At 56.7% G+C, this 17,271-nt stretch overlaps 7 protein-coding genes across 7 annotated transcripts; 3 read left to right on the top strand and 4 right to left on the bottom strand.

Moving 5' to 3' along the window:
• Positions 1 to 174: 174 nt before the first annotated feature.
• Positions 175 to 990, top strand: BCV69DRAFT_297519 (hypothetical protein; the record flags this gene model as incomplete). The annotated part of the gene is made up of 3 exons (XM_025494122.1): positions 175 to 320; positions 419 to 615; positions 710 to 990. 3 exons carry the CDS (start codon positions 175 to 177, stop codon positions 988 to 990), a joined length of 624 nt encoding a protein of 207 aa, XP_025349379.1.
• A 332-nt stretch (positions 991 to 1,322) lies between these two features.
• BCV69DRAFT_246233 (hypothetical protein) lies at positions 1,323 to 3,869 on the top strand (the record flags this gene model as incomplete). Its single annotated transcript, XM_025490195.1, has 2 exons — positions 1,323 to 2,530; positions 2,606 to 3,869. 2 exons carry the CDS (start codon positions 1,323 to 1,325, stop codon positions 3,867 to 3,869), a joined length of 2,472 nt encoding a protein of 823 aa, XP_025349378.1.
• BCV69DRAFT_136773 (beta-lactamase/transpeptidase-like protein) lies at positions 3,861 to 5,609 on the bottom strand. The gene has a single exon (XM_025489260.1). It carries the CDS (start codon positions 5,423 to 5,425, stop codon positions 4,040 to 4,042), a length of 1,386 nt encoding a protein of 461 aa, XP_025349377.1. The 5' UTR covers positions 5,426 to 5,609; the 3' UTR covers positions 3,861 to 4,039.
• A 165-nt stretch (positions 5,610 to 5,774) lies between these two features.
• Positions 5,775 to 8,271, bottom strand: BCV69DRAFT_281227 (polyadenylate binding protein). The gene is made up of 2 exons (XM_025491904.1): positions 8,198 to 8,271; positions 5,775 to 8,120 (listed from the first exon to the last, which is right to left on the bottom strand). The coding sequence occupies exon 2, from the start codon at positions 8,044 to 8,046 to the stop codon at positions 6,013 to 6,015; it is 2,034 nt and encodes a 677-aa protein (XP_025349376.1). The 5' UTR covers positions 8,047 to 8,120; positions 8,198 to 8,271; the 3' UTR covers positions 5,775 to 6,012.
• A 1,641-nt stretch (positions 8,272 to 9,912) lies between these two features.
• Positions 9,913 to 12,131, top strand: BCV69DRAFT_286672 (P-loop containing nucleoside triphosphate hydrolase protein; the record flags this gene model as incomplete). The annotated part of the gene is made up of 2 exons (XM_025493530.1): positions 9,913 to 10,748; positions 10,823 to 12,131. 2 exons carry the CDS (start codon positions 9,913 to 9,915, stop codon positions 12,129 to 12,131), a joined length of 2,145 nt encoding a protein of 714 aa, XP_025349375.1.
• BCV69DRAFT_267443 (WD40 repeat-like protein) lies at positions 12,093 to 14,636 on the bottom strand. The gene is made up of 3 exons (XM_025490833.1): positions 14,130 to 14,636; positions 13,377 to 14,043; positions 12,093 to 13,283 (listed from the first exon to the last, which is right to left on the bottom strand). Exons 1-3 carry the CDS (start codon positions 14,446 to 14,448, stop codon positions 12,554 to 12,556), a joined length of 1,716 nt encoding a protein of 571 aa, XP_025349374.1. The 5' UTR covers positions 14,449 to 14,636; the 3' UTR covers positions 12,093 to 12,553.
• Positions 14,637 to 14,754: 118 nt separating this feature from the next.
• On the bottom strand, positions 14,755 to 16,923 carry BCV69DRAFT_281224 (FAD/NAD(P)-binding domain-containing protein). Its single transcript, XM_025491903.1, has one exon. It carries the CDS (start codon positions 16,655 to 16,657, stop codon positions 14,954 to 14,956), a length of 1,704 nt encoding a protein of 567 aa, XP_025349373.1. The 5' UTR covers positions 16,658 to 16,923; the 3' UTR covers positions 14,755 to 14,953.
• Between the last annotated feature and the right edge of the window lie 348 nt (positions 16,924 to 17,271).

The following is a 17,271-nucleotide window of genomic DNA, read 5'->3' as shown; positions in this document are numbered from 1 at the left end:
GTGTCCGCCCTCGGAGTCACGCCGGCGCCGCGCAAAATCCCATCTCACTTCCGCCGCCTTTCCGCTTCTTCGCATCAGAGACACACCATCGTACCAGTCGACCTCACCACTCAAAGCACTTGGATCCTACCGCCAGCCCTTCCAGTCTCACCTCGCTCTCCTAGAATGCTCACAATGGCATCAGGTACACCGCCTAAGATCCCCAGGGCTGTCAAGCTCATGGAGACGTACGCTAGCGGTCTGGGAGCAGTCAAGCTGGCTAGCAGCGTGCAGGCCCTGAGGCTGCAGGTCAACCGTAGACCCAAAAGGGTGGGAGAGGGGTGAGTAATGGCGCTCGGTGGACGAGAAAGACCCTATTTACGTAAGGTCCGCCAGGCTGATATCTCTACCCGGCGGCTTCTCTTGACCGCTCCTGCAGGCAGTTTCTCAAGAATGTCCTACCTCGTCTAGCCTACAACAACCCAGGCATTCCATTCCATGTCACCTACCTCCAGCAAAAGCAGCAAGAGCAAGCGACCGATGTCTCTGAGCAGGCCGAATCCAGCGCATCTGGTTCAGCTGAGAAGAAGCCCAAGAAGGAGCAGCAGGGGTCTGCAGTGATTACAATTGAATATGGTGAGTCCAAAATGAAGCTCACATCACCCGGCTAGCCAATGGCATTTTCTGAGACGGTTTGCTTCTTGTCTGCTTGTCTACACGTTTCCCTCAGCCGGCATTCCTGCACGTCAAATCCACTTGGGCGACAAGCCCTCTTCGTCCATCTCTCGAGAGCTGCTAGACCTAGCCAGGTTCACAGATGAGGCCATCTACAGCCAGTCGAGCAGCAGGAGGGCAGCGAGCAAAGCAACGAGCTCGGGGGCTACTCCAAGGGTGGATGGTGGTGCAGCTGAGGAGATCTTAGCACCGGAGGCGAGCGCTTCGAATTTGGCTGGAAGCGCAGAGGGTCTAGCAGATGTCGATGGCGTAGGAGCGATAACCTCGAAGCAGTAAGCTCTGGGTGTCATGATCCAATTGCTAGTACCCAAAAGGATGAGGATTGTGAATGTTTGTACGATTTCCTGCTGCCATCAGTGCTTTCCAGGTAGTATTTGCCTCTGCTACTCAAAGCGTTCAGGATGTCGTGACCGGAACGGAAGTCGCAGCAACACTGCTCCACTTCTGCGACGCGCCTGGGCCTTCGCTCATCCGCACCACAGCCGACCTCGGCTGTTCCTCCCCACCGCCTTTCCTTGCTACCTGCCATCTCAAACATAAGCTGTTTCTTCCTCATCTCTTCTGAAATGTCAGCCGCAGAAGGGCTTCCCAAGGAGGCACCAGAAGTGATGGCAGCGCCTCCCAACCCCGGCGCAGAGGCCGTCGCGGTGCCAGAAAAGTCGGATACCGTTGTCAAGAAAAAGAAGAAGAAGAACAAGAACCACAACAAGACGGATGATACTTCTTCACCTGCCACCGTTGTACATGATCGCGCTCCTTTGCAAATCAGTACAAGACGTGGACGAACCCTTCTTGACGTCGTTCAGTTCTCGGCATCTCTGCTGCTGCGCTTGTCTGTCTACATCTTCCTGCAGTGGATCCCTACCTCTTTGGCATGGCCTCTGATCCCCATACTGTATGGTACCTACGTCGTCAGCTGGCTGCTCAAGGATCGCGGGGTGAGGAAGCTCGTGAAACAGGGCAGCGCTGCGATTCTCCCACAAGCCGGTGCTGGCGACCTCAAGGAGCTCGCAGATGGTGTCACTGTGACAGACCAGACAATCGGGAAGCAGGTAGGCAATGCTCATCCTGCGGAAGGCGCAGGACTCACTGAGCCACCGACTGTTGAGTCTCGCCCCTCTTCTCTCTACGGCAAAGCCGTCGCTCTGGTCACTGGACTCTCCATTCCATCGCGTCGGGTCAATCTCCTCAATCTGGGCCTGCACACACTCCTCTTCTCCTTCTTCCTCGATTCGTACGGATCTCCCTATCTCTTTCCCTCGCACTTCGAGCACAATCTCATCTTCCACCGAGTGGGTGATATCGGCCCAACTCACTCCAAGATCCAGGTCAGGTGGCCTGAGCCTCTACCTCTATTCTCTGGGCTGGAAGAGACTTCAGAGGGCAGCGGCGTTCTAAGAGACGGGCTGCAGCGCGTAGAGAAGCCGTTCAGGATTGTCTACACTGAAGTTTCGAGCAAGGCGGGCATGAGGAGCCGCTGGGAGCGAGGGCCTCTGCTGACCCTTCTCGAGGAGAACGACTGGACTACGACTGCTAGCTTGAGCAACCTCTGGCCTGCTACACAGTACGAGTATCGTCTGGCTTGGGCCCACAACAACACTTTCGTGGCGCCTCACCGACTGCTTGAGTTTCAAGCTTCCGTCGGCGGAGTGGGAGAGGAGGAAGTGGCTTCGGCTTCCGAGAGGAACTATGTTGGGGGAACATTCAAAACTTGGCCAGATCCTCGTGTAGGCCAGGGTATGGGCGGTCTGGCCTCTACGCCGGGCTTGCTAGAGGACGAGGAGGACGAGAACGTGCCGTTGGATGATCCGAACTAGTGAGTGTACGATGCTTCAGGATTTGACTCAGATAGATTATGCGAGCTGAACCTTTGCAATTTCCCGTCAATCAGTTTCCGCTTCATTACCTCGTCTTGCGTCAAGCCTGACTTTCCCTATAACCCTTCTCAATTCGTCCTCTGGTCATGGCTGCTGCGACTTCTCCCTTCTCCTGCGCTTTACCTGCCTGCCGAGTGGGTAAGTCCTCAAATCAGCAACAGCTGGGCGAAGCGCAATGTCATTCCAGGCTTCGACATGATCTACGATCGCTACATCAAGGATCGCCCCGAGCCCTCGGTCCGCTTCCTTCTGTCCCTAGGCGATCTGATCTATGCAGACGTACCCAGGTATGGTGGACCAAAGATCGACACGTACACTCGTCTCTGGAGAAATCTTTTCGCTTCGCCTTCTTTCAAGCGGGTCTTTGAGAAGATTCCTACCTTTGGCCCGCTGGACGATCATGAGATCAAGAACAATGCTGCTGGTCAATTGACAGAGGGGACCGCTGTAGGCGAGGCCTTTGGCCCTGCCTTGCAGGCCTGGTCGCAGTACTTCGGCAGTGTTGGACCAGACCCACTCTCGCCCGGGAAGCACTATTCGGCTTTCAGGTACGGCAATGAGGCTGCGTTCTTCAACTTTGACACAAGGACCCAGAGGACCCCTTCCACGGGCTACACCGGCGAGGAGGAGGACGATCTGCAGCACATTCCCGGAGCAGAGGACGATGGTCTCCCGCCGACTGTCCTTGGTCAAGAGCAGAAGGACGACTTTATCCGCTGGCTCCGCGCCGTCAACAATACTGCCACCTTCAAGATTGTCGTCTCAAGTGTGCCCTTCAGCACCCTCTTTGCCCGCTCCACCCTGGACGTGGATGCCCGCATGGACTCTTGGGCCGCGTACCTCTCCGAGCGTAGCGAGCTAATGCGCGAGCTCGAGTACGTAAAGAACGTCCTCATCATCTCTGGTGACCGTCACCAGTTCCTCGCTACCTCTCTCCGCTCTGGAGAGGATCCCAATGTGGACAGGTACACAGTAACGGAGCTCTGCGTTGGGCCCCTCAACATGTTTGCCCTACCCATTTCCATTGGCGAATCGTCCGAGACGGACAAGCTGCTGAAGCACATTCCTCTCGGTCGGCAGAAGTGGGCTGACATCGTAGTCGATACGAGGCGAGTGATGGAGCCTCAGCTGAGAGTCAAGGTGTATGTGGATGGACAAGTGACGTGGAAGGTCAAGTTGGTTGGAGAACCAGTGGCACTCAAAGCTGTTAAGACAGTCGGGGGTATTGCAAAGAGCTTCTTGGAGCTGCTGAATTGGAGGCCGAGGAGGTGGTTCTAGAGTGGGATGCAAATATCATGACATTAGGCAGGGCGAGGACGGAGAGAAGTATATGGATCTGTCTAGAGTCTCCGGTACGATGGCCAAAGTGTCCATCATTCTCTGGCGGGTGTCCTTCTTCTGTCTCTACTAGGTATACAAACAAACAAATCTATGTCCTCCCTCTCTTATCAGTCTCCCTCTGTCTGTCCCTCATCCCGCACAAATGCGTGCAAAGCCCCCTCAACCTCGTCCCAGAAGTCCCTCACTTCTCCATCCCAAAACGGCCTCAGGTGGGTAGCCAGCACTCCACAAGTCCCATCCTGTGGGTCTAGGAACCAAAAGGCATTCGGCGTCCCCGTCCACCATACAGCTCTGTCGCTACGACCATTCTCCAATCCATCACTGACGCGTGCGCCAGCAAAAGTCCACTGTTTGGCTTTTTGGGGGTGGAGTGTGAAAGGGTAGGAGAGAAAGGGGTAGCTGCAGTCGAAGGAGCGCGACAGGTCCGGACGCATAGACTCGGGGATGCGATCTTTCAGCAGCTCCTCTACTGATGATGGCGAGAGGATCTTTCCGCCTGTGATTGGGTGGGTGCCACCATTGAGCAGCGCAACGAGCACTTGAGCGTAAGCACGTGGAGTGGAGAAGAGTCTGATTCCACCAGAGAGGTATCCGAGCTTCGTATCATCGAGCTGTACCCGATGGGGTTCCGTCTTAATACTCCCATCTGCCTCCCTCACATGCATAGGAGCTAGTCCACTCTGCACACACTCGCTTGCACCCTTCATCGTCATTTCCCCCTGCACCCCCAGCGGACCGTACACCCTCCGCGCGAGGTACTCGTCCAGATCTTGCGCGCCTGTCAGACGCTCCAGTAGAACGCCGACCCAATCCAGTCCGGGTGAGTAGCACCAGCGCGTGCCGGGTGTGGCTATGAGCGGTGTGGAGAAGGAGCGAATCGTCCCTTCAAAGGGATTGAGACCGATATGCTGACAGTAGTCTCTCGTCTGAGCGTGGAAGTGCGGATAGGAGAGACCGGAAGTGTGCGAGAGGAGCATAGCTAGAGTGATAGGCGGGCGATATCCTCCCTCCTCTTCCTCGCGGTGCACAAGCTTGAAGTGTTGCTCTTCCTTCCCATCGCCGTCGCTCGAAGTAGAGAACTCCAGCCTAGGGAGAGCCTTAAGCTCAGGAAGCGCCTCCTCGACGGAGTCGTCCAGCCCAATCAGCCCATCCTCGACGAGCTGCAGAGCAGCAACGGCCGTGAGAAGCTTTGTGCATGATGCAAGCCAGAAGACCGATGAAGGCCCAACGACTTCATCTTGACCCCACTTGGCGATTGCCTCTCTGTTGCTACTACCACTGCGGCTCTCACTGTCAGAGGAAGAAGCAGAAGGAGAGCAGACTTGCGCTACTTCTTGACCGGAACGATTCGAAAGATAGACAACCGAAGGCGCCAAACGCCCCGCGGCTACTCTCGCATCGAGGGCGGCCTGCACCTGAGATTGTAGCTCAGACGCCGCCGCCGAAGAAGAGTAAGGCGGAGCTACAGAAGGAGGAGCAGATGAGGAAGCCATGAGGATACAGACAGCGCCTACAGCTGCAATCGATGGTCAGCGAGGGGAAAAGAGCAGGGACCCAGAGCGGCCTTCTTCAGGCTACGCGACTTTTCTGATGCTGCAAGTCTATTTCTCCGGAGCTCCGCCCGCCGCTTTCGCCGGCAGCGGTCGAGCGCCACAATCTCTCCCTACTGTAAGCCACATTCGGGTCGGTACGATGAACAAGACCAGGCAGACTTGCTGATCTTGACAATGGTCGATCAGCTACTTGACTCTCTGCATTGAGCTTCAATCCGAATTAGTCTACCCTGACATCGAGCCATCAGACGACAGGAGCACGGCAGAGTGAGATGAGGTCGATCATTAAGGTGCGCATGAGGAAAGGAAAAGAGCTAAAAGTACATAAAGGAGAAGGGGGAAGTCATGCCACACCTCAGCAATCAGCAACCAAGATCGAAGGTCCACCAACGAAAGGGAGAGGGGAGCAAAGGCAGCTCAACGGTAGGCCCACACACGATGGTTGCGTAGTCAGCGTAGCGCCAGTGTCTCGACCCTCGACGTCTCAAAGGCAGCGACTCCTGCTTCTAAGATGCCACCACTGCTCCTTAAGCAGCCTCCTGCTTGGACTCGCCAGAGTCCTCACCACCCTGCTGGGTCTCGTAGTCTCGGAGAACTTGCAGGGCCTCGCCAACCTTGGAGTTGAGGGCCTCGCCGTCTTCTAGAACGTGCAGCAATTCGCTGACGGGCAGCTCCAGGATCATACCAGTGAGCTTGCCAGCCAAGTCGGGGTGGTTCTCCGCAATCTTGGGGTAGATGGCCTCTCCGAGCATCTGCTTCTGCTCCTCTGGTCCAGCGTTAGCCAAGGCAGCAGCGGTAAGAGTGGGCTGAGCGGGTGGGTATTGCTGACGGCCACCGGGTCCACGAGCACCAGCGGGCATGCCACGGCCAGGCAGAGGCTGACCAGGTCGAGGAGCGCCGTTGAGACCAGCGCCTCCAGGAGGACGAGGTCCGCCAGCCTGAGGAGGCATGCCTGGGCCACCACGAGGGGGACGAGGGGGGCGGTAGCCGGAAGGTGGAACCATTCCAGCAGGGAATTGACCGTAAGGTCCAGCCATAGGCATAGCCTGGGGCAGCATCTGACCGGGGGCGGGGTAGCGGGGTCGCTGGCCGACCATACCAGGCTGACCGGGGAAGCCAGGCTGAGGGAAGTACAGGGGCTGTCCAGGGTAGCCAGCAGGAATCCCAGCGGCGGCAGCTTGCTGCTGCAGGCGGATCTGGTTTTGCTGCATGATCTGAGCCTCGAGCTGCTGTCGTCGGTCCTCCTTTCGCTGGGCCAAGGCGACGTACAGAGGCTTGTTGTCCAGCATCTTGCCGTTCATCTCAGCGACGGCCTTGTTGGCCTCGTCGGGTGCAGAGTAGCAGACGAAACCGAAGCCTCGGGAGACACCGGAGGTAGTTCGCATGATCTTGCACGAGGTAATGGCACCGAACGGCGCGAACTCTTCACGGAGTCGCTCATCATCGAACTCCTCAGGGATGTTCTTCAGGTACAAGTTGACACCCTGGAACTTGGAGAGCTTCTCGTTCTTGGCTGCCTCGAAAGACTGGCGCAGCTCAGCGTCTCGCTCGTTCTTCTTCTGGGCTCGGGCGACGAAGAGCTTCTGGCCGTGGAACTCAGTGTCATGTAGGTCGTCAACGGCCTTCTGGGCCTGCTCGTGGTCCTCGAAGTTGACGAAACCAAAGCCGCGGCTCTTGCCTTCGTCGTCGGTGGAGAGGACGGCAGAGGTGATGCTGCCGTATCCCTTGAAGAGTCCCTCGAACTCCTCCTGAGTGACTTCGACGTCGATGTTCTTGCAGAAGACATTAGTGAACTTGGCACGGGCCTCCTCGATCTTCTGCAGTCGCTCCTTCTTGGGGACGTGGTGGCCGACGAAGACCTTCTTGTCGTTCAAGAGCATTCCATTGACGTGCTGGATAGCCTGGTCAGCAGCCTCGCCAGTCTCGTAGTGGACGAAGCCGTATCCGAGAGAACCGCCCTCTCCGATTGCGACCTTGCACGACAGAATGTTACCAAAGGCAGCAAAGGTGTCGTGGAGCGCCTTGTTGTCAATGGCCTCGTCGAGGTTCTTGATGAAGATGTTGCCCTGACCAGTGCGTCGGAGGGCTGGGTCACGCTGCGACCACATGATTCGGCAGGGTCGTCCTCGGATGACCGAGTAGTTGAGCTGCTCCAAGGCACGCTCTCCATCGTTGGAGTTGATGAAGTTGACGTAGGCGTATCCGAGGGATCGTCGAGTGACTGCATCTCGGCAGACTCGGATCGAAGCGACGGGGCCGATCATACTGAAGATTTCGAACAGCATGGCCTCGGTGACGGAAGGGTCCAGCTCACCGACGTAGAGGGAGGTGTTCTGACTCTGCTGGTTGTTGTTGGAGTTGGCAGAAGCTCCATTGCTCTGTTGAGGAGCAGGGGCAGCGGGAGATGCCTCAGCAGCAGCGCCATTCCCGGCAGTCGAAGTCTGCTCAGCAGTGGCATCCGGGGCAGCGTCCCCAGCAGCAGCCGGCTGCTGCTCGGTGGTAGTAGTGCTGTTGGTCTCGGGGAGCTCCTTGGAGTCGACTTTGGGTGACGTAGCAGACATCGTGGCAATTTTGGTTAGGGAGAGGGTAGGTAAGATGAGGAGTGGGTATTGGGTGTAATGGGAGATTTAGTCGGCTAAGGAAAGACGAGAACAAGAGGCGCGTCAGTACGGACTCCTCCAAGGCATGACTAGTGCCGTGATGTGGACTCACAATTCAAAAAGACTCAACACAAGAGGAAGAGCTGATGGAAACCTTTCGTATGGTTTGATTTTTCAAGTTTTTTTGGGCTTTCTGTGAGGGTAGCAGGCGAACAGGGGGTAATCAGTAAGGAGCTGCATCTTTGACCTTTGATAGTTGCGTCTGCTGAAAAGAGCACCGGTAGAACAGAGGCTGTGGACCCGTCTGAGCTCTGACACTCACTCTGGGGTTTATGATACTCCTCTCGGATTGGATATCCTTGAGAAAGTAGTCGTGGCAGGTGTGTGATGGTGATGGGTTGGCGGTGAGGAGAAGGGAAGGACGATCTGCCTCCGCTTTGGCCTCGTCTGTCCGCCTGGCCGAAAACTTTTCTGTCTCGGGCGCACGTCTGGGCCAAGGCGGGGCTGGGCGGCAACTGCGCGCGCAACGCCAGGCGGACGAGGCAGCGAGCAGCCACGCGACCAGGAATTGGAACTCAGAAAGTGGTTCACGCCTCGAGACGCGCGAGGCAGACGTCGCGACGGGGAAGCAGCCGGGCGGGGCAGCAGCCAGGACGACCTTCTCAATAAAGAGAAGGTACAGTCTGCCTCCCTCACACTTCACCATCTCCTCCACCGTCACCATCGCTACCACCCACATCTGATTCAGCATACTCAGTCATCGATGCAGACCTTCTGAACAAGTCGCTCCCAATCAAGCCAGACCCGCTGCATCCTCACGACCCTTGATCAAGCCCCAGCCTGCCTGCCTGCCTTGCATTCGCCTTTGTTCCACTACCTCACGCGACTGTGCCCACTGCCATATAGCGCATATACAGTCATCTCGCCGTCACATCAGGTGAAAAAGTAGGCAAGGTGCCAAAGATCCATCGATCCTCCTTTCACGACAACGACAATGACCCTCACTCGAGCCAGACAGCAACTGGTGCAGCATTCCAACTCCAACGAATGCCTCGACCATGACGAGCACTCCTCCTTCCTCGAGTCTTGCACGCCCAAGCAGCGCCTCACCAGGTCTGCTGCTGGCGAGCAGGAGCTGTCCAAGAGCTCCTCTGCCATGTCTCTGCTACGCAACGGTCTGGCGGCCTCAATGAAGCGCACTGTATCCTCCCCTTCCATTCTCAACGCAAAACCCTCGACACCCATGTCGAGGACGCGGTCTACGTCCAACTCTTCCAGCAACAAGTCAAACAGTAGCGCAAAGACCTCTGCTCCTGCCACAACTTCCTCAACACCTTCCCTCACCCGACGCGGCACATCCTTTGGGCCTCGCAAATCCAGCGCGGCAGACGGGTCGGACTCGTCTGATGACGAAGACGGCGCCTCTTCCTCTTTCAACTCGAGGTATGGCGGGTGCAGTTCCGACATTGACGTAAATGACAGAAGAGACGACAGCAACAAGGAGAACATCGCGCCTCTTCGCAGACTAGGTGACGCAGCGGAGGCAGAGAGCTCTGCTCGAAGGAATACCCCGAGGGGATCCCTCACGATGAGAAGGTCGTCTTCGTCTGCCAGTTCCATCACCTCGAGCGTTAGGTCGAGCGGTAGGCCTTCTCTCTCTGGACGATCAGCCAGCAACATTGCAGGCGAGGCGGCCAGCAGCCCATGTGAGTAACAGTGCATCGTTGCCGTGATGACACCGTCGACTTGTTGTTGACTCCTCCGGCCCTTCTTTTCCATCGATCGCCAGCTATCACTCGCCGCACGTCTTCCCGTCTTACAGCCGCAATGCCTACCACGCCTGAGAGCAGGAAGAGGCAACGCTCGCAAGCTGACGCTGAAGGCTCCGACATGCGTGCACCAAGCACTCCGATGACGCGCCTCCGTCTCGACGCTCCCAGCAACGACGGGGAGAGTTACTTCTCCAGTCAGGATACCCCGACGACGACGGCCGGATCACTCTTCGATGCCTCGAGCCAGCACAGCAGTGCTTATTCACGTGCCACCAGTCCAGAGGTAGACCCCTGCGCTGACGCAGATGTAACGGCTACTGCCGCCATTCCAGTCAAGGCTCTGTACAGCAACGTCTATGCTCACGCCCGCGCTTTGTTGAGATACGCAGCAGGAACTTCACTTGAAGCACCGGCACCATCATCACCATCGACTGGCGACGCAACACCAGGCTCTTCCTCTGTTGCTGCTGTGCAGATCGACGGCTCAGACGTCCAAGTCATCGGTCGACATCAGGAGCGTCGTGCCCTGCACGCCTTCATGTCGAAGCGCTTCGGCATCTTCTCCTCAGCCGACCAGGTGGATGCCAACATTGAAGAGCTACTCGACGGCAATCCAGACTCTGGAAGCCTCTACATCTGTGGTCTGCCAGGTACAGGTAAGACTGCTCTGGTCCGCTCGGTGCTCGGCGAGGTCCTGGACTTGGCCGAGACAGAAGCCAGTGCGCCGCGCGTGGCCTTTGTCAACTGCATGGCCGTCGATCATCCTCGCCAGATCTTCGTCAAGGTGCTGGCAGCACTCGGAGAGACTGTCAAGGGTGCAAGCGAGAGCCACACTGAAGCCGAGGCTGAGAGAAAGATGGACAAGATCGTCAATCAAAGCAGCCGCAGAACGTGAGTAGCAAAGCAGACCAAAGGCGTACGCGACGTTCAGAGACTGACAATCTTGCCTTCAAATCCCTTCGCAGCCTCATCGTCTTGGATGAGATCGACCATCTGCTCCGCTCTCGAGCTCATCAGAATGTACTATATCGACTATTCGCCTGGGCTTCCGAGGGCACCTCATGTGGCCTCATCGGCATTGCCAACTCTCTGGATCTGACGGAGCGCTTTGTCCCTCTCCTGGCCAGCAAAGGAGCAGCACCAGCGCTACTGCACTTCCGTCCTTTCGAGAGCAGGGAGATCGTAGAGGTGCTCAAGGCCCGACTCGGTGGTCTCCGACCTCGCTACGACGGAGAAGCAGAAGACGAAGCCATGACCGAGCTGGCGACTTCCTCCGCTTCGTCATCCGCAGTGCCGGCAGTGCTACCGCTCTTCATGCCCGCTGCACTTGAGCTTGCATCAAAGAAGATTGCCGCTGCAACGGGAGACTTGCGCAAAGCGCTCGATGCAGCTCGTCTAGCGGTTGAGGTCGTCGAGGGCGAGCAGCGCAAGCAGGCCCTCGCGAACTGTACCGCAACTGGCACAGGCACAAACACAGAAGCAAGCAAGCTCCTCTCGCATCTTACTCCGTCTTCTGCACCGAAGGTCACCCCTAGCCACATTCTCAAAGTAATGAGCGCAGTTCTTGGCAGCCCTCACCTGGGCAAGATCCGCCAGCTGGGTCTGCAGGCCAAGTTGATCCTTGCGGCGTACATCGTAGCTGAGAAGCGTGCTGCTGCCAATCTGCCCATCCTAGGCTCTGCCAGCAACGCTTCCTGCAAGAAGCCCAATTGTAGCACGGCAGGAGCCATGAGGATGGCTGACATTGAAGCGACCTACGGCGCGATGCTCGCCAACGACGGATCTTTCACAGCGCTCGAGTCTTCCGAAGTTTTGGAAATCTTCCACGGTCTAGAAGTACAGGGCACTCTCTCCCTTGGAAGCGAAGCAGAATCGGCCGGTGGGAGCAGCAACAGCAACAGCACCGGACTCACCGCACCCTCGGGCGCCAGCAGTCCTACCTCTGTGGGTGTCATTGGCAGCGGCGTCTCCCCAGGCGGCAAGCGCGCAGCAAAGAAGCAGCTCCTTGCCTCTAATCGCGTCGTCCGTCTTCTCCTGCCAAGGGAAGACGTACAAAAGGGAATCACTACCGTCGCCTCTACTCTTGGTTCCAACTCGGCTTCCTCGGATGGGAGTGCAGCTCCTTCGCAGGCGACGGTGGATGCAATCAAGCGCATGCTGACCTTTGAGGAAGAGAGAGTGCGAAGGAGCCGTGGTTGGGAGGAAGTTGCCAAGGCTCGAGAGGAGGTGAGGAGGGAGGAATTGGGTGGGGGAAGGATGGCGCTGGGTATCTAATCTGATCAAATCTGGCCGAGTGAAGTTACGGAAGGAAGGGTACGGTACGGTAGGGCTGGGTTGGTAATGATCTCGACTCTCCTTTCTTGCATGGTACAAATTTCTCTTGCACACTACTCATTGATGCGCATCGCATACTTAACGACCTCCCTCCCTCTCTCTCTGTTTCACTGTTTCTCACTCTCATGCTATGGCTCGCTACTGTAACTACTCTCCAGTTCTGTCTCGTATGTCGATTGCCCCTTTTGCAATGAATCTCCATAATGAAATGAACACTTTGCACTGATCGATGATGGGTCAGGTATCTTTTGCCGAATATTGTGAGTACGAGCATACAGAAGGGAGAACCGACACGACTCAACCTTGACCATGACATCGACATCGACATCGACCTCTCGTACTCTGACTGCCCGTTCGTCCGGTCACAAGTCGGCGAAAAAGTCATTGGCTTCCTTCTCCTGGCGCTGTGTTCCGCCGGCAGAGAGGGTGGCGAGACGTTGCTTTTCCTTTCTTGAGAGGTTGCGTGGTGGTGGTGGTGGTGGTGCCGGAGAGTTGGAGGAGTCCGAGTCCGAGTCCGAGTCGCTGTCGCTGTCGTCGTCATTGTCGGATGCATCGGAGACGTCCCCTCCATCGCCAGCTTTGGCCTGACTGAGATCGTCTGCCTCCTCTTCCTCTTCGTCGTCGTCGTCGTCATCATCGTCATCCGAGTCTGATCCTCCTCCCACTCTCCGAGCCAAAGCTTCTGCATCTTCCCCGACCCCCACTCCCTCTCCATCTCCTTCATCATCACTCTCATCCTCCTCATCTTCACTATCACTCCCATCCAAAAGCCCACTGATATCCGTAACCTTGACCTCGCCCCCATGTCCACAACTAACGACCGTCCCGCCCCCAGGCTTCCTCTTCATCCTCTCCACCGGCAAACCCATTCCATGATCGGCAACTACGCCTAGGAATTTATGAGGGAGGATTTGGACTACGCGTATTAGGCCGTCAGAGGAGCCTGTGAGGATGGTGGAGTCGTCCAGGGGAAGGAGAGTATCGATGGAGGCTGGATGTCCGGGGATGCGGTCGATGTGGTCTAGCAGACCGCGGGAGGGGGCCCAGAGGGAGAGGAGACCGAGCTGAGTGCCCACGACGAGCTTTGTGCCGCTGTTCAGGTTCATAGGGAGGGGGGAAAGAAGTCAACAACGGAGGCTCTTCTATACGGTTGCAAGGCTTTTCAGAGCTACTACCCGCACTCACTTTTTCACCGAGGTAATACTCAGCAGTTCATCCTCCTGATCATCGCTCACTTCCACTCCAGGCGGCAAGGCTAGTCCCCCAGCACCAGAAGCCGTCGTTTTGTTCTTGCCGCCTCCCGCTCTGAGGTCGATAACAGAGAGCGATCCATCACCACTGGTGCACACCAATCTCTCCCTCGCAGGCGTAGCCACCTCTGTCTCCTCTGTATCGTCTGCACTGTCTGCATCGCTCCCATCCCGGCCACGGCCAGCCTTGAGCCGCCGCTTGCGCTTGCGCTCCTCTGCTTCCTTCTTCTCTTTTTCCAGCTTGGCCTTCTGCTCCTTGGATAGCTTGGGCGGAATGAGATGCTTAGAGTAGTGGAAATCGGTAATCCAGTCGAAGTGATGGTCGTAGGAGCGCACAGGCTTTGACTTTCCCCCTTTACCGGACCCGTCCTTGAGTGCGGGCCCGCTACCGCTACTGCTGCTGCTTTTGAGTCGGGTGTCCCAGAGGCTGACAACCCCGTCGTCATCGCCAGTGACGATCAGGTTAGGGTCACCTGGCAGAGGCAGTAGACGTGAAGGTGCAGCGGCATGTGCGCCTGGGTAGGCCTGCACAACAGATGAAGTTGAAGTATCAAGGCTGTACAACGTTCCGTCTTTGCTGAGAGACCAGAGCTGCGAGCCATCTGCTCATCAGAGTGTGACAAGAGAGGAGACGATACTTGAGCGACACCCCTACTGAACGCTCTCGCAGCTCTGACTCCGCACTCACCATGGTTGAACTCCACACCTCTACAACTCTTGTTATTGTACCTCTTTGTCCACTTCTTCTCGTATAACTTCTTCTCCTTCCCCTTCCCCTTGCCTCCAATCTCCTCCTCTTCGTCCTCATCTTCAGGTTCCTCCCTCCTCTTCTTCCCCCTTCTCCTCCGAGCAGACTGCGACTCCTTCGCGAGCTGTGTCTCCTCTTCGTACCTGGCCAAATCCAGCAGCTGAACTTTTCCCGAGATGAGTCCGACGGCGAGGAGATGGGTAGAGGGGGAAGGGTGGAGGGCCAGGTCGAGGGCGTCGGATGAGAGGGGGATGTCCATTTTACTTGAGGGTTGGGGGGTAGCTGGAGAGAGGTGGAATTGACGAGAGGAGATCGCAAAGCGAGGTGAGATGAATCAGATCGGCAATAAAGGAGAAGAAGAGGATGATCAAGGAAGGCTACCAGATTTCAAGGAGACCTTGCCTATGCTAAAGGTAAAGGCGCTGCAGAGTGTCAAGTAGTGATGCGAAGGACTGGAGAAAAGTAGAGTGCAGGATTGCGGAAGTGGAGCTCGCGACGCACAGGCGGAGCGGAGAGGGCACGAGGCGGGCAGGTCAGGTCACAGGTCAGGCAGAATAGGCAGACATGGACGACCAAGGGTTCAGATGGTCAGATCGAATGTATTTCATATCGAGTGTGGTAAGCAGATGCTAGAGCTGATTCATTGACTTCATGTTCACGTCTGTGTATCGTGTTTGCCCCCCTTTCAGCTCCCACTACCAGCTGACACCCCACCCTCACAGCCTCGTCTTCAATCGGCTGCCACTCCCAGGGGGCGCCTCATCCTACTGTGCACTCAGCTCCACCTTGAGCGGATCGAACTTCCCACTCTTGATGTCGTCGAAGCTGCCCATTGTGCCTCTCTTCATCAGCTCAGCGCTCTGCACCATCACCGGGTCCCAACCCATCGAGGCCACCGCAGAAACCTTGCCATCACCGCGAGTGTAGTAGGCAACGAACTTGCCCTCGGCAGGGGAGCCTTCGACGTGTGGAGGCTGGTTGCCGGTGGAGGCATTGTTGCCGTCTGAGACAAAGCGTAGCTGACCTCCCATGGCAGACCAGAAGATGGGAAGCTTCTCGTACTTCCTTGCCGACTTCTCGCCGCGCTCCAAATTGGCAATCGTCTCTCCGATTGCACGACCCTGATTACCAGCCACATTCCAGTGCTCGATCCGGATCTTCTCCTTGCCATTGAAGGAGGGGAAGGTAGCGATGTCACCGGCAGCAAAGACAGAGGAGGACAAGTTTTGGACACGAAGAGTCGAGTCGACGAGGACCGAGCCGTCCTTCTCGAGTTCGGGGAAGCCCTTGGACTCCTTGAGGTAGTTGGTAGCAGGACCTACACCGACACCCAATAGGACAACGTCGGCCTTGATCGATACTTCCTTACCATTGGAGTCCTTGATCTTGACGGCAGAGACCTTACCATCACCCTCGATGGACTGCACACCAGCCTTCATGTAGAACTTGAGTCCATTGTTCTTCTCCTGGGCATCCTTGATGCCCTTGCCGACTTCAGCACCCAGGATGGCCTCCAGAGGCACGCCTTCCATGCCCACAACCGAGACAGACTTTGCCTTCTTCTGTCCGGCCATGGCAATGGCTGCTTCCATGCCGATGAAAGAGGAGCCAATGACAACGACATCCTTGTCCTGCTTGTCACCAAGTGCGCTGAGAATTCCTTCGACATGTCCGAGGCCGCGAAGCAGGTGAACGTTTTCCAGCTCTCCTTCCTTGGCTCCGGGAACGGGCAGGCGCTTGGGGATACCGCCAGTAGCAAGTACGAGGTGCTCATATGGCAGATCCTCGCCAGAGCTTAGCTTGACCTTGTTATCTGACAGTAGTAGGGACTGCGCCGAGGTACCAGTCTTGACCTTGACCTTGAGTACCTTCTCGAGGTGAGAAGGCGACCTCCAGACGACGGCGGAAGCGTCGGCGATGAGACCCTTTGAGAGCTTTGTTCGATCGTATGGAGCGTGGTCTTCGGATGTAACGAGAGTGATGGGACCCGAGTAGCCATTCTTCCTTGCAGACTCAATGACGTGAATTCCAACAGAGCCGCCTCCAACGATGACCAGACCTCCCTGCTTGCTCTCCTTGATGGAGCCAGAGCAGGAGATTGGCTTTCCTGGCTTGCCCTTGAGCTGCTCCTCCTCTGCAGAGACGTACACGTCACCGTTTGAGTCTACCTCTACTGGGAAGGAAAGGAGGGAGTCGAGGGCAGGCGAGTCTTCAATGTCTCCGTTCTTGGCGTTGAAGCAGGCCCCGTGCCAGGGGCAGACGAGATGACCTTCCTCGGTGAGGATACCGTTAGCGAGAGGAGCTCCGTAATGAGTGCACTTTGCGCTGGTAGCATAGATCTCTCCCTTGACATTACTAAGCAGGATCTTCGATGCATCATCCCCTTCGCCAAATGCGACAAAGTCCTTCTTCTGTCCCGGCTTGGGAAGCTCAGAAGCAGCTGCGAGCTTGATACGTTGAGGTGCCATTGCGAAAGCTGAAGTGGAGAATCTGAATCCGAAGCTGATGCGGGGTGCGGTGCTACTTTGCTTGAATAGTCTCGCTGTTGACTGGGTGAGGTTGAAGGGCAGACGAGGGAGCATCAAGTTCGTCGTATGATGAAGTAGAGGGTAGCAAAGGCAAGGTGATGACTACGAGTATGATGATGAGCAACCAGGGCGATGCTGACTGACCGACTGACTGACCACTGCCTCTGTGCTGCCCCTCATCATCCAGGAGTTTGTCAGCCAGGCTGGACGCACGGCCGTGTGGAGGCAAGCAAGGGTCCAGGCTGATTGCAAGAAAGCAGCCGAGCCACACGCGCATCTGGTCGCCATTCCCACGCGGCCATCAGCCAAGGCTAGGAAGAGACATGGAGCGTGACACGTGCAAGGGTCCAGACCGTTCAGAGAGACCGCTACAATGTACGTTGCTTGTGAGGAGTTCAGATGATTTAACAACATCATACAGTGCTGCGCTAAGCTATGCGCCAAGGCGGGTATGGTGTGGAACCCGATTCCGGCTCCAGTCTATCACAGCTCGGCTTTCCTCCCACCCTTCTTTCCTTCCTTCTTCGCCCAGTCTATCAAGTTCTGCATGATCC

The sequence above is a fragment of the Pseudomicrostroma glucosiphilum genome (assembly GCF_003144135.1).
Source record: "Pseudomicrostroma glucosiphilum strain MCA 4718 unplaced genomic scaffold BCV69scaffold_3, whole genome shotgun sequence".
In the NCBI taxonomy this organism is placed as follows: domain Eukaryota; kingdom Fungi; phylum Basidiomycota; class Exobasidiomycetes; order Microstromatales; family Microstromataceae; genus Microstroma; species Microstroma glucosiphilum.
Note: the sequence above shows the minus strand (reverse complement) of the source record. Positions and strands in the feature narration are given on the sequence as shown.

Excerpts from the sequence above, each read along its gene's own strand:
- BCV69DRAFT_281224 (XM_025491903.1), bottom strand. The coding sequence starts at position 16,657 with ATGGCACCTCAACGTATCAAGCTCGCAGCTGCTTCTGAGCTTCCCAAG.
- BCV69DRAFT_267443 (XM_025490833.1), bottom strand. The coding sequence starts at position 14,448 with ATGGACATCCCCCTCTCATCCGACGCCCTCGACCTGGCCCTCCACCCT. Across the intron at positions 14,044-14,129 it reads AGGTGTGGAGTTCAACCATG|ATGGCTCGCAGCTCTGGTCT; the intron begins GTGAGTGCGGAG and ends TCTGATGAGCAG. Across the intron at positions 13,284-13,376 it reads AGTATTACCTCGGTGAAAAA|CGGCACAAAGCTCGTCGTGG; the intron begins GTGAGTGCGGGT and ends GAACCTGAACAG.
- BCV69DRAFT_281227 (XM_025491904.1), bottom strand. The coding sequence starts at position 8,046 with ATGTCTGCTACGTCACCCAAAGTCGACTCCAAGGAGCTCCCCGAGACC.
- BCV69DRAFT_136773 (XM_025489260.1), bottom strand. The coding sequence starts at position 5,425 with ATGGCTTCCTCATCTGCTCCTCCTTCTGTAGCTCCGCCTTACTCTTCT.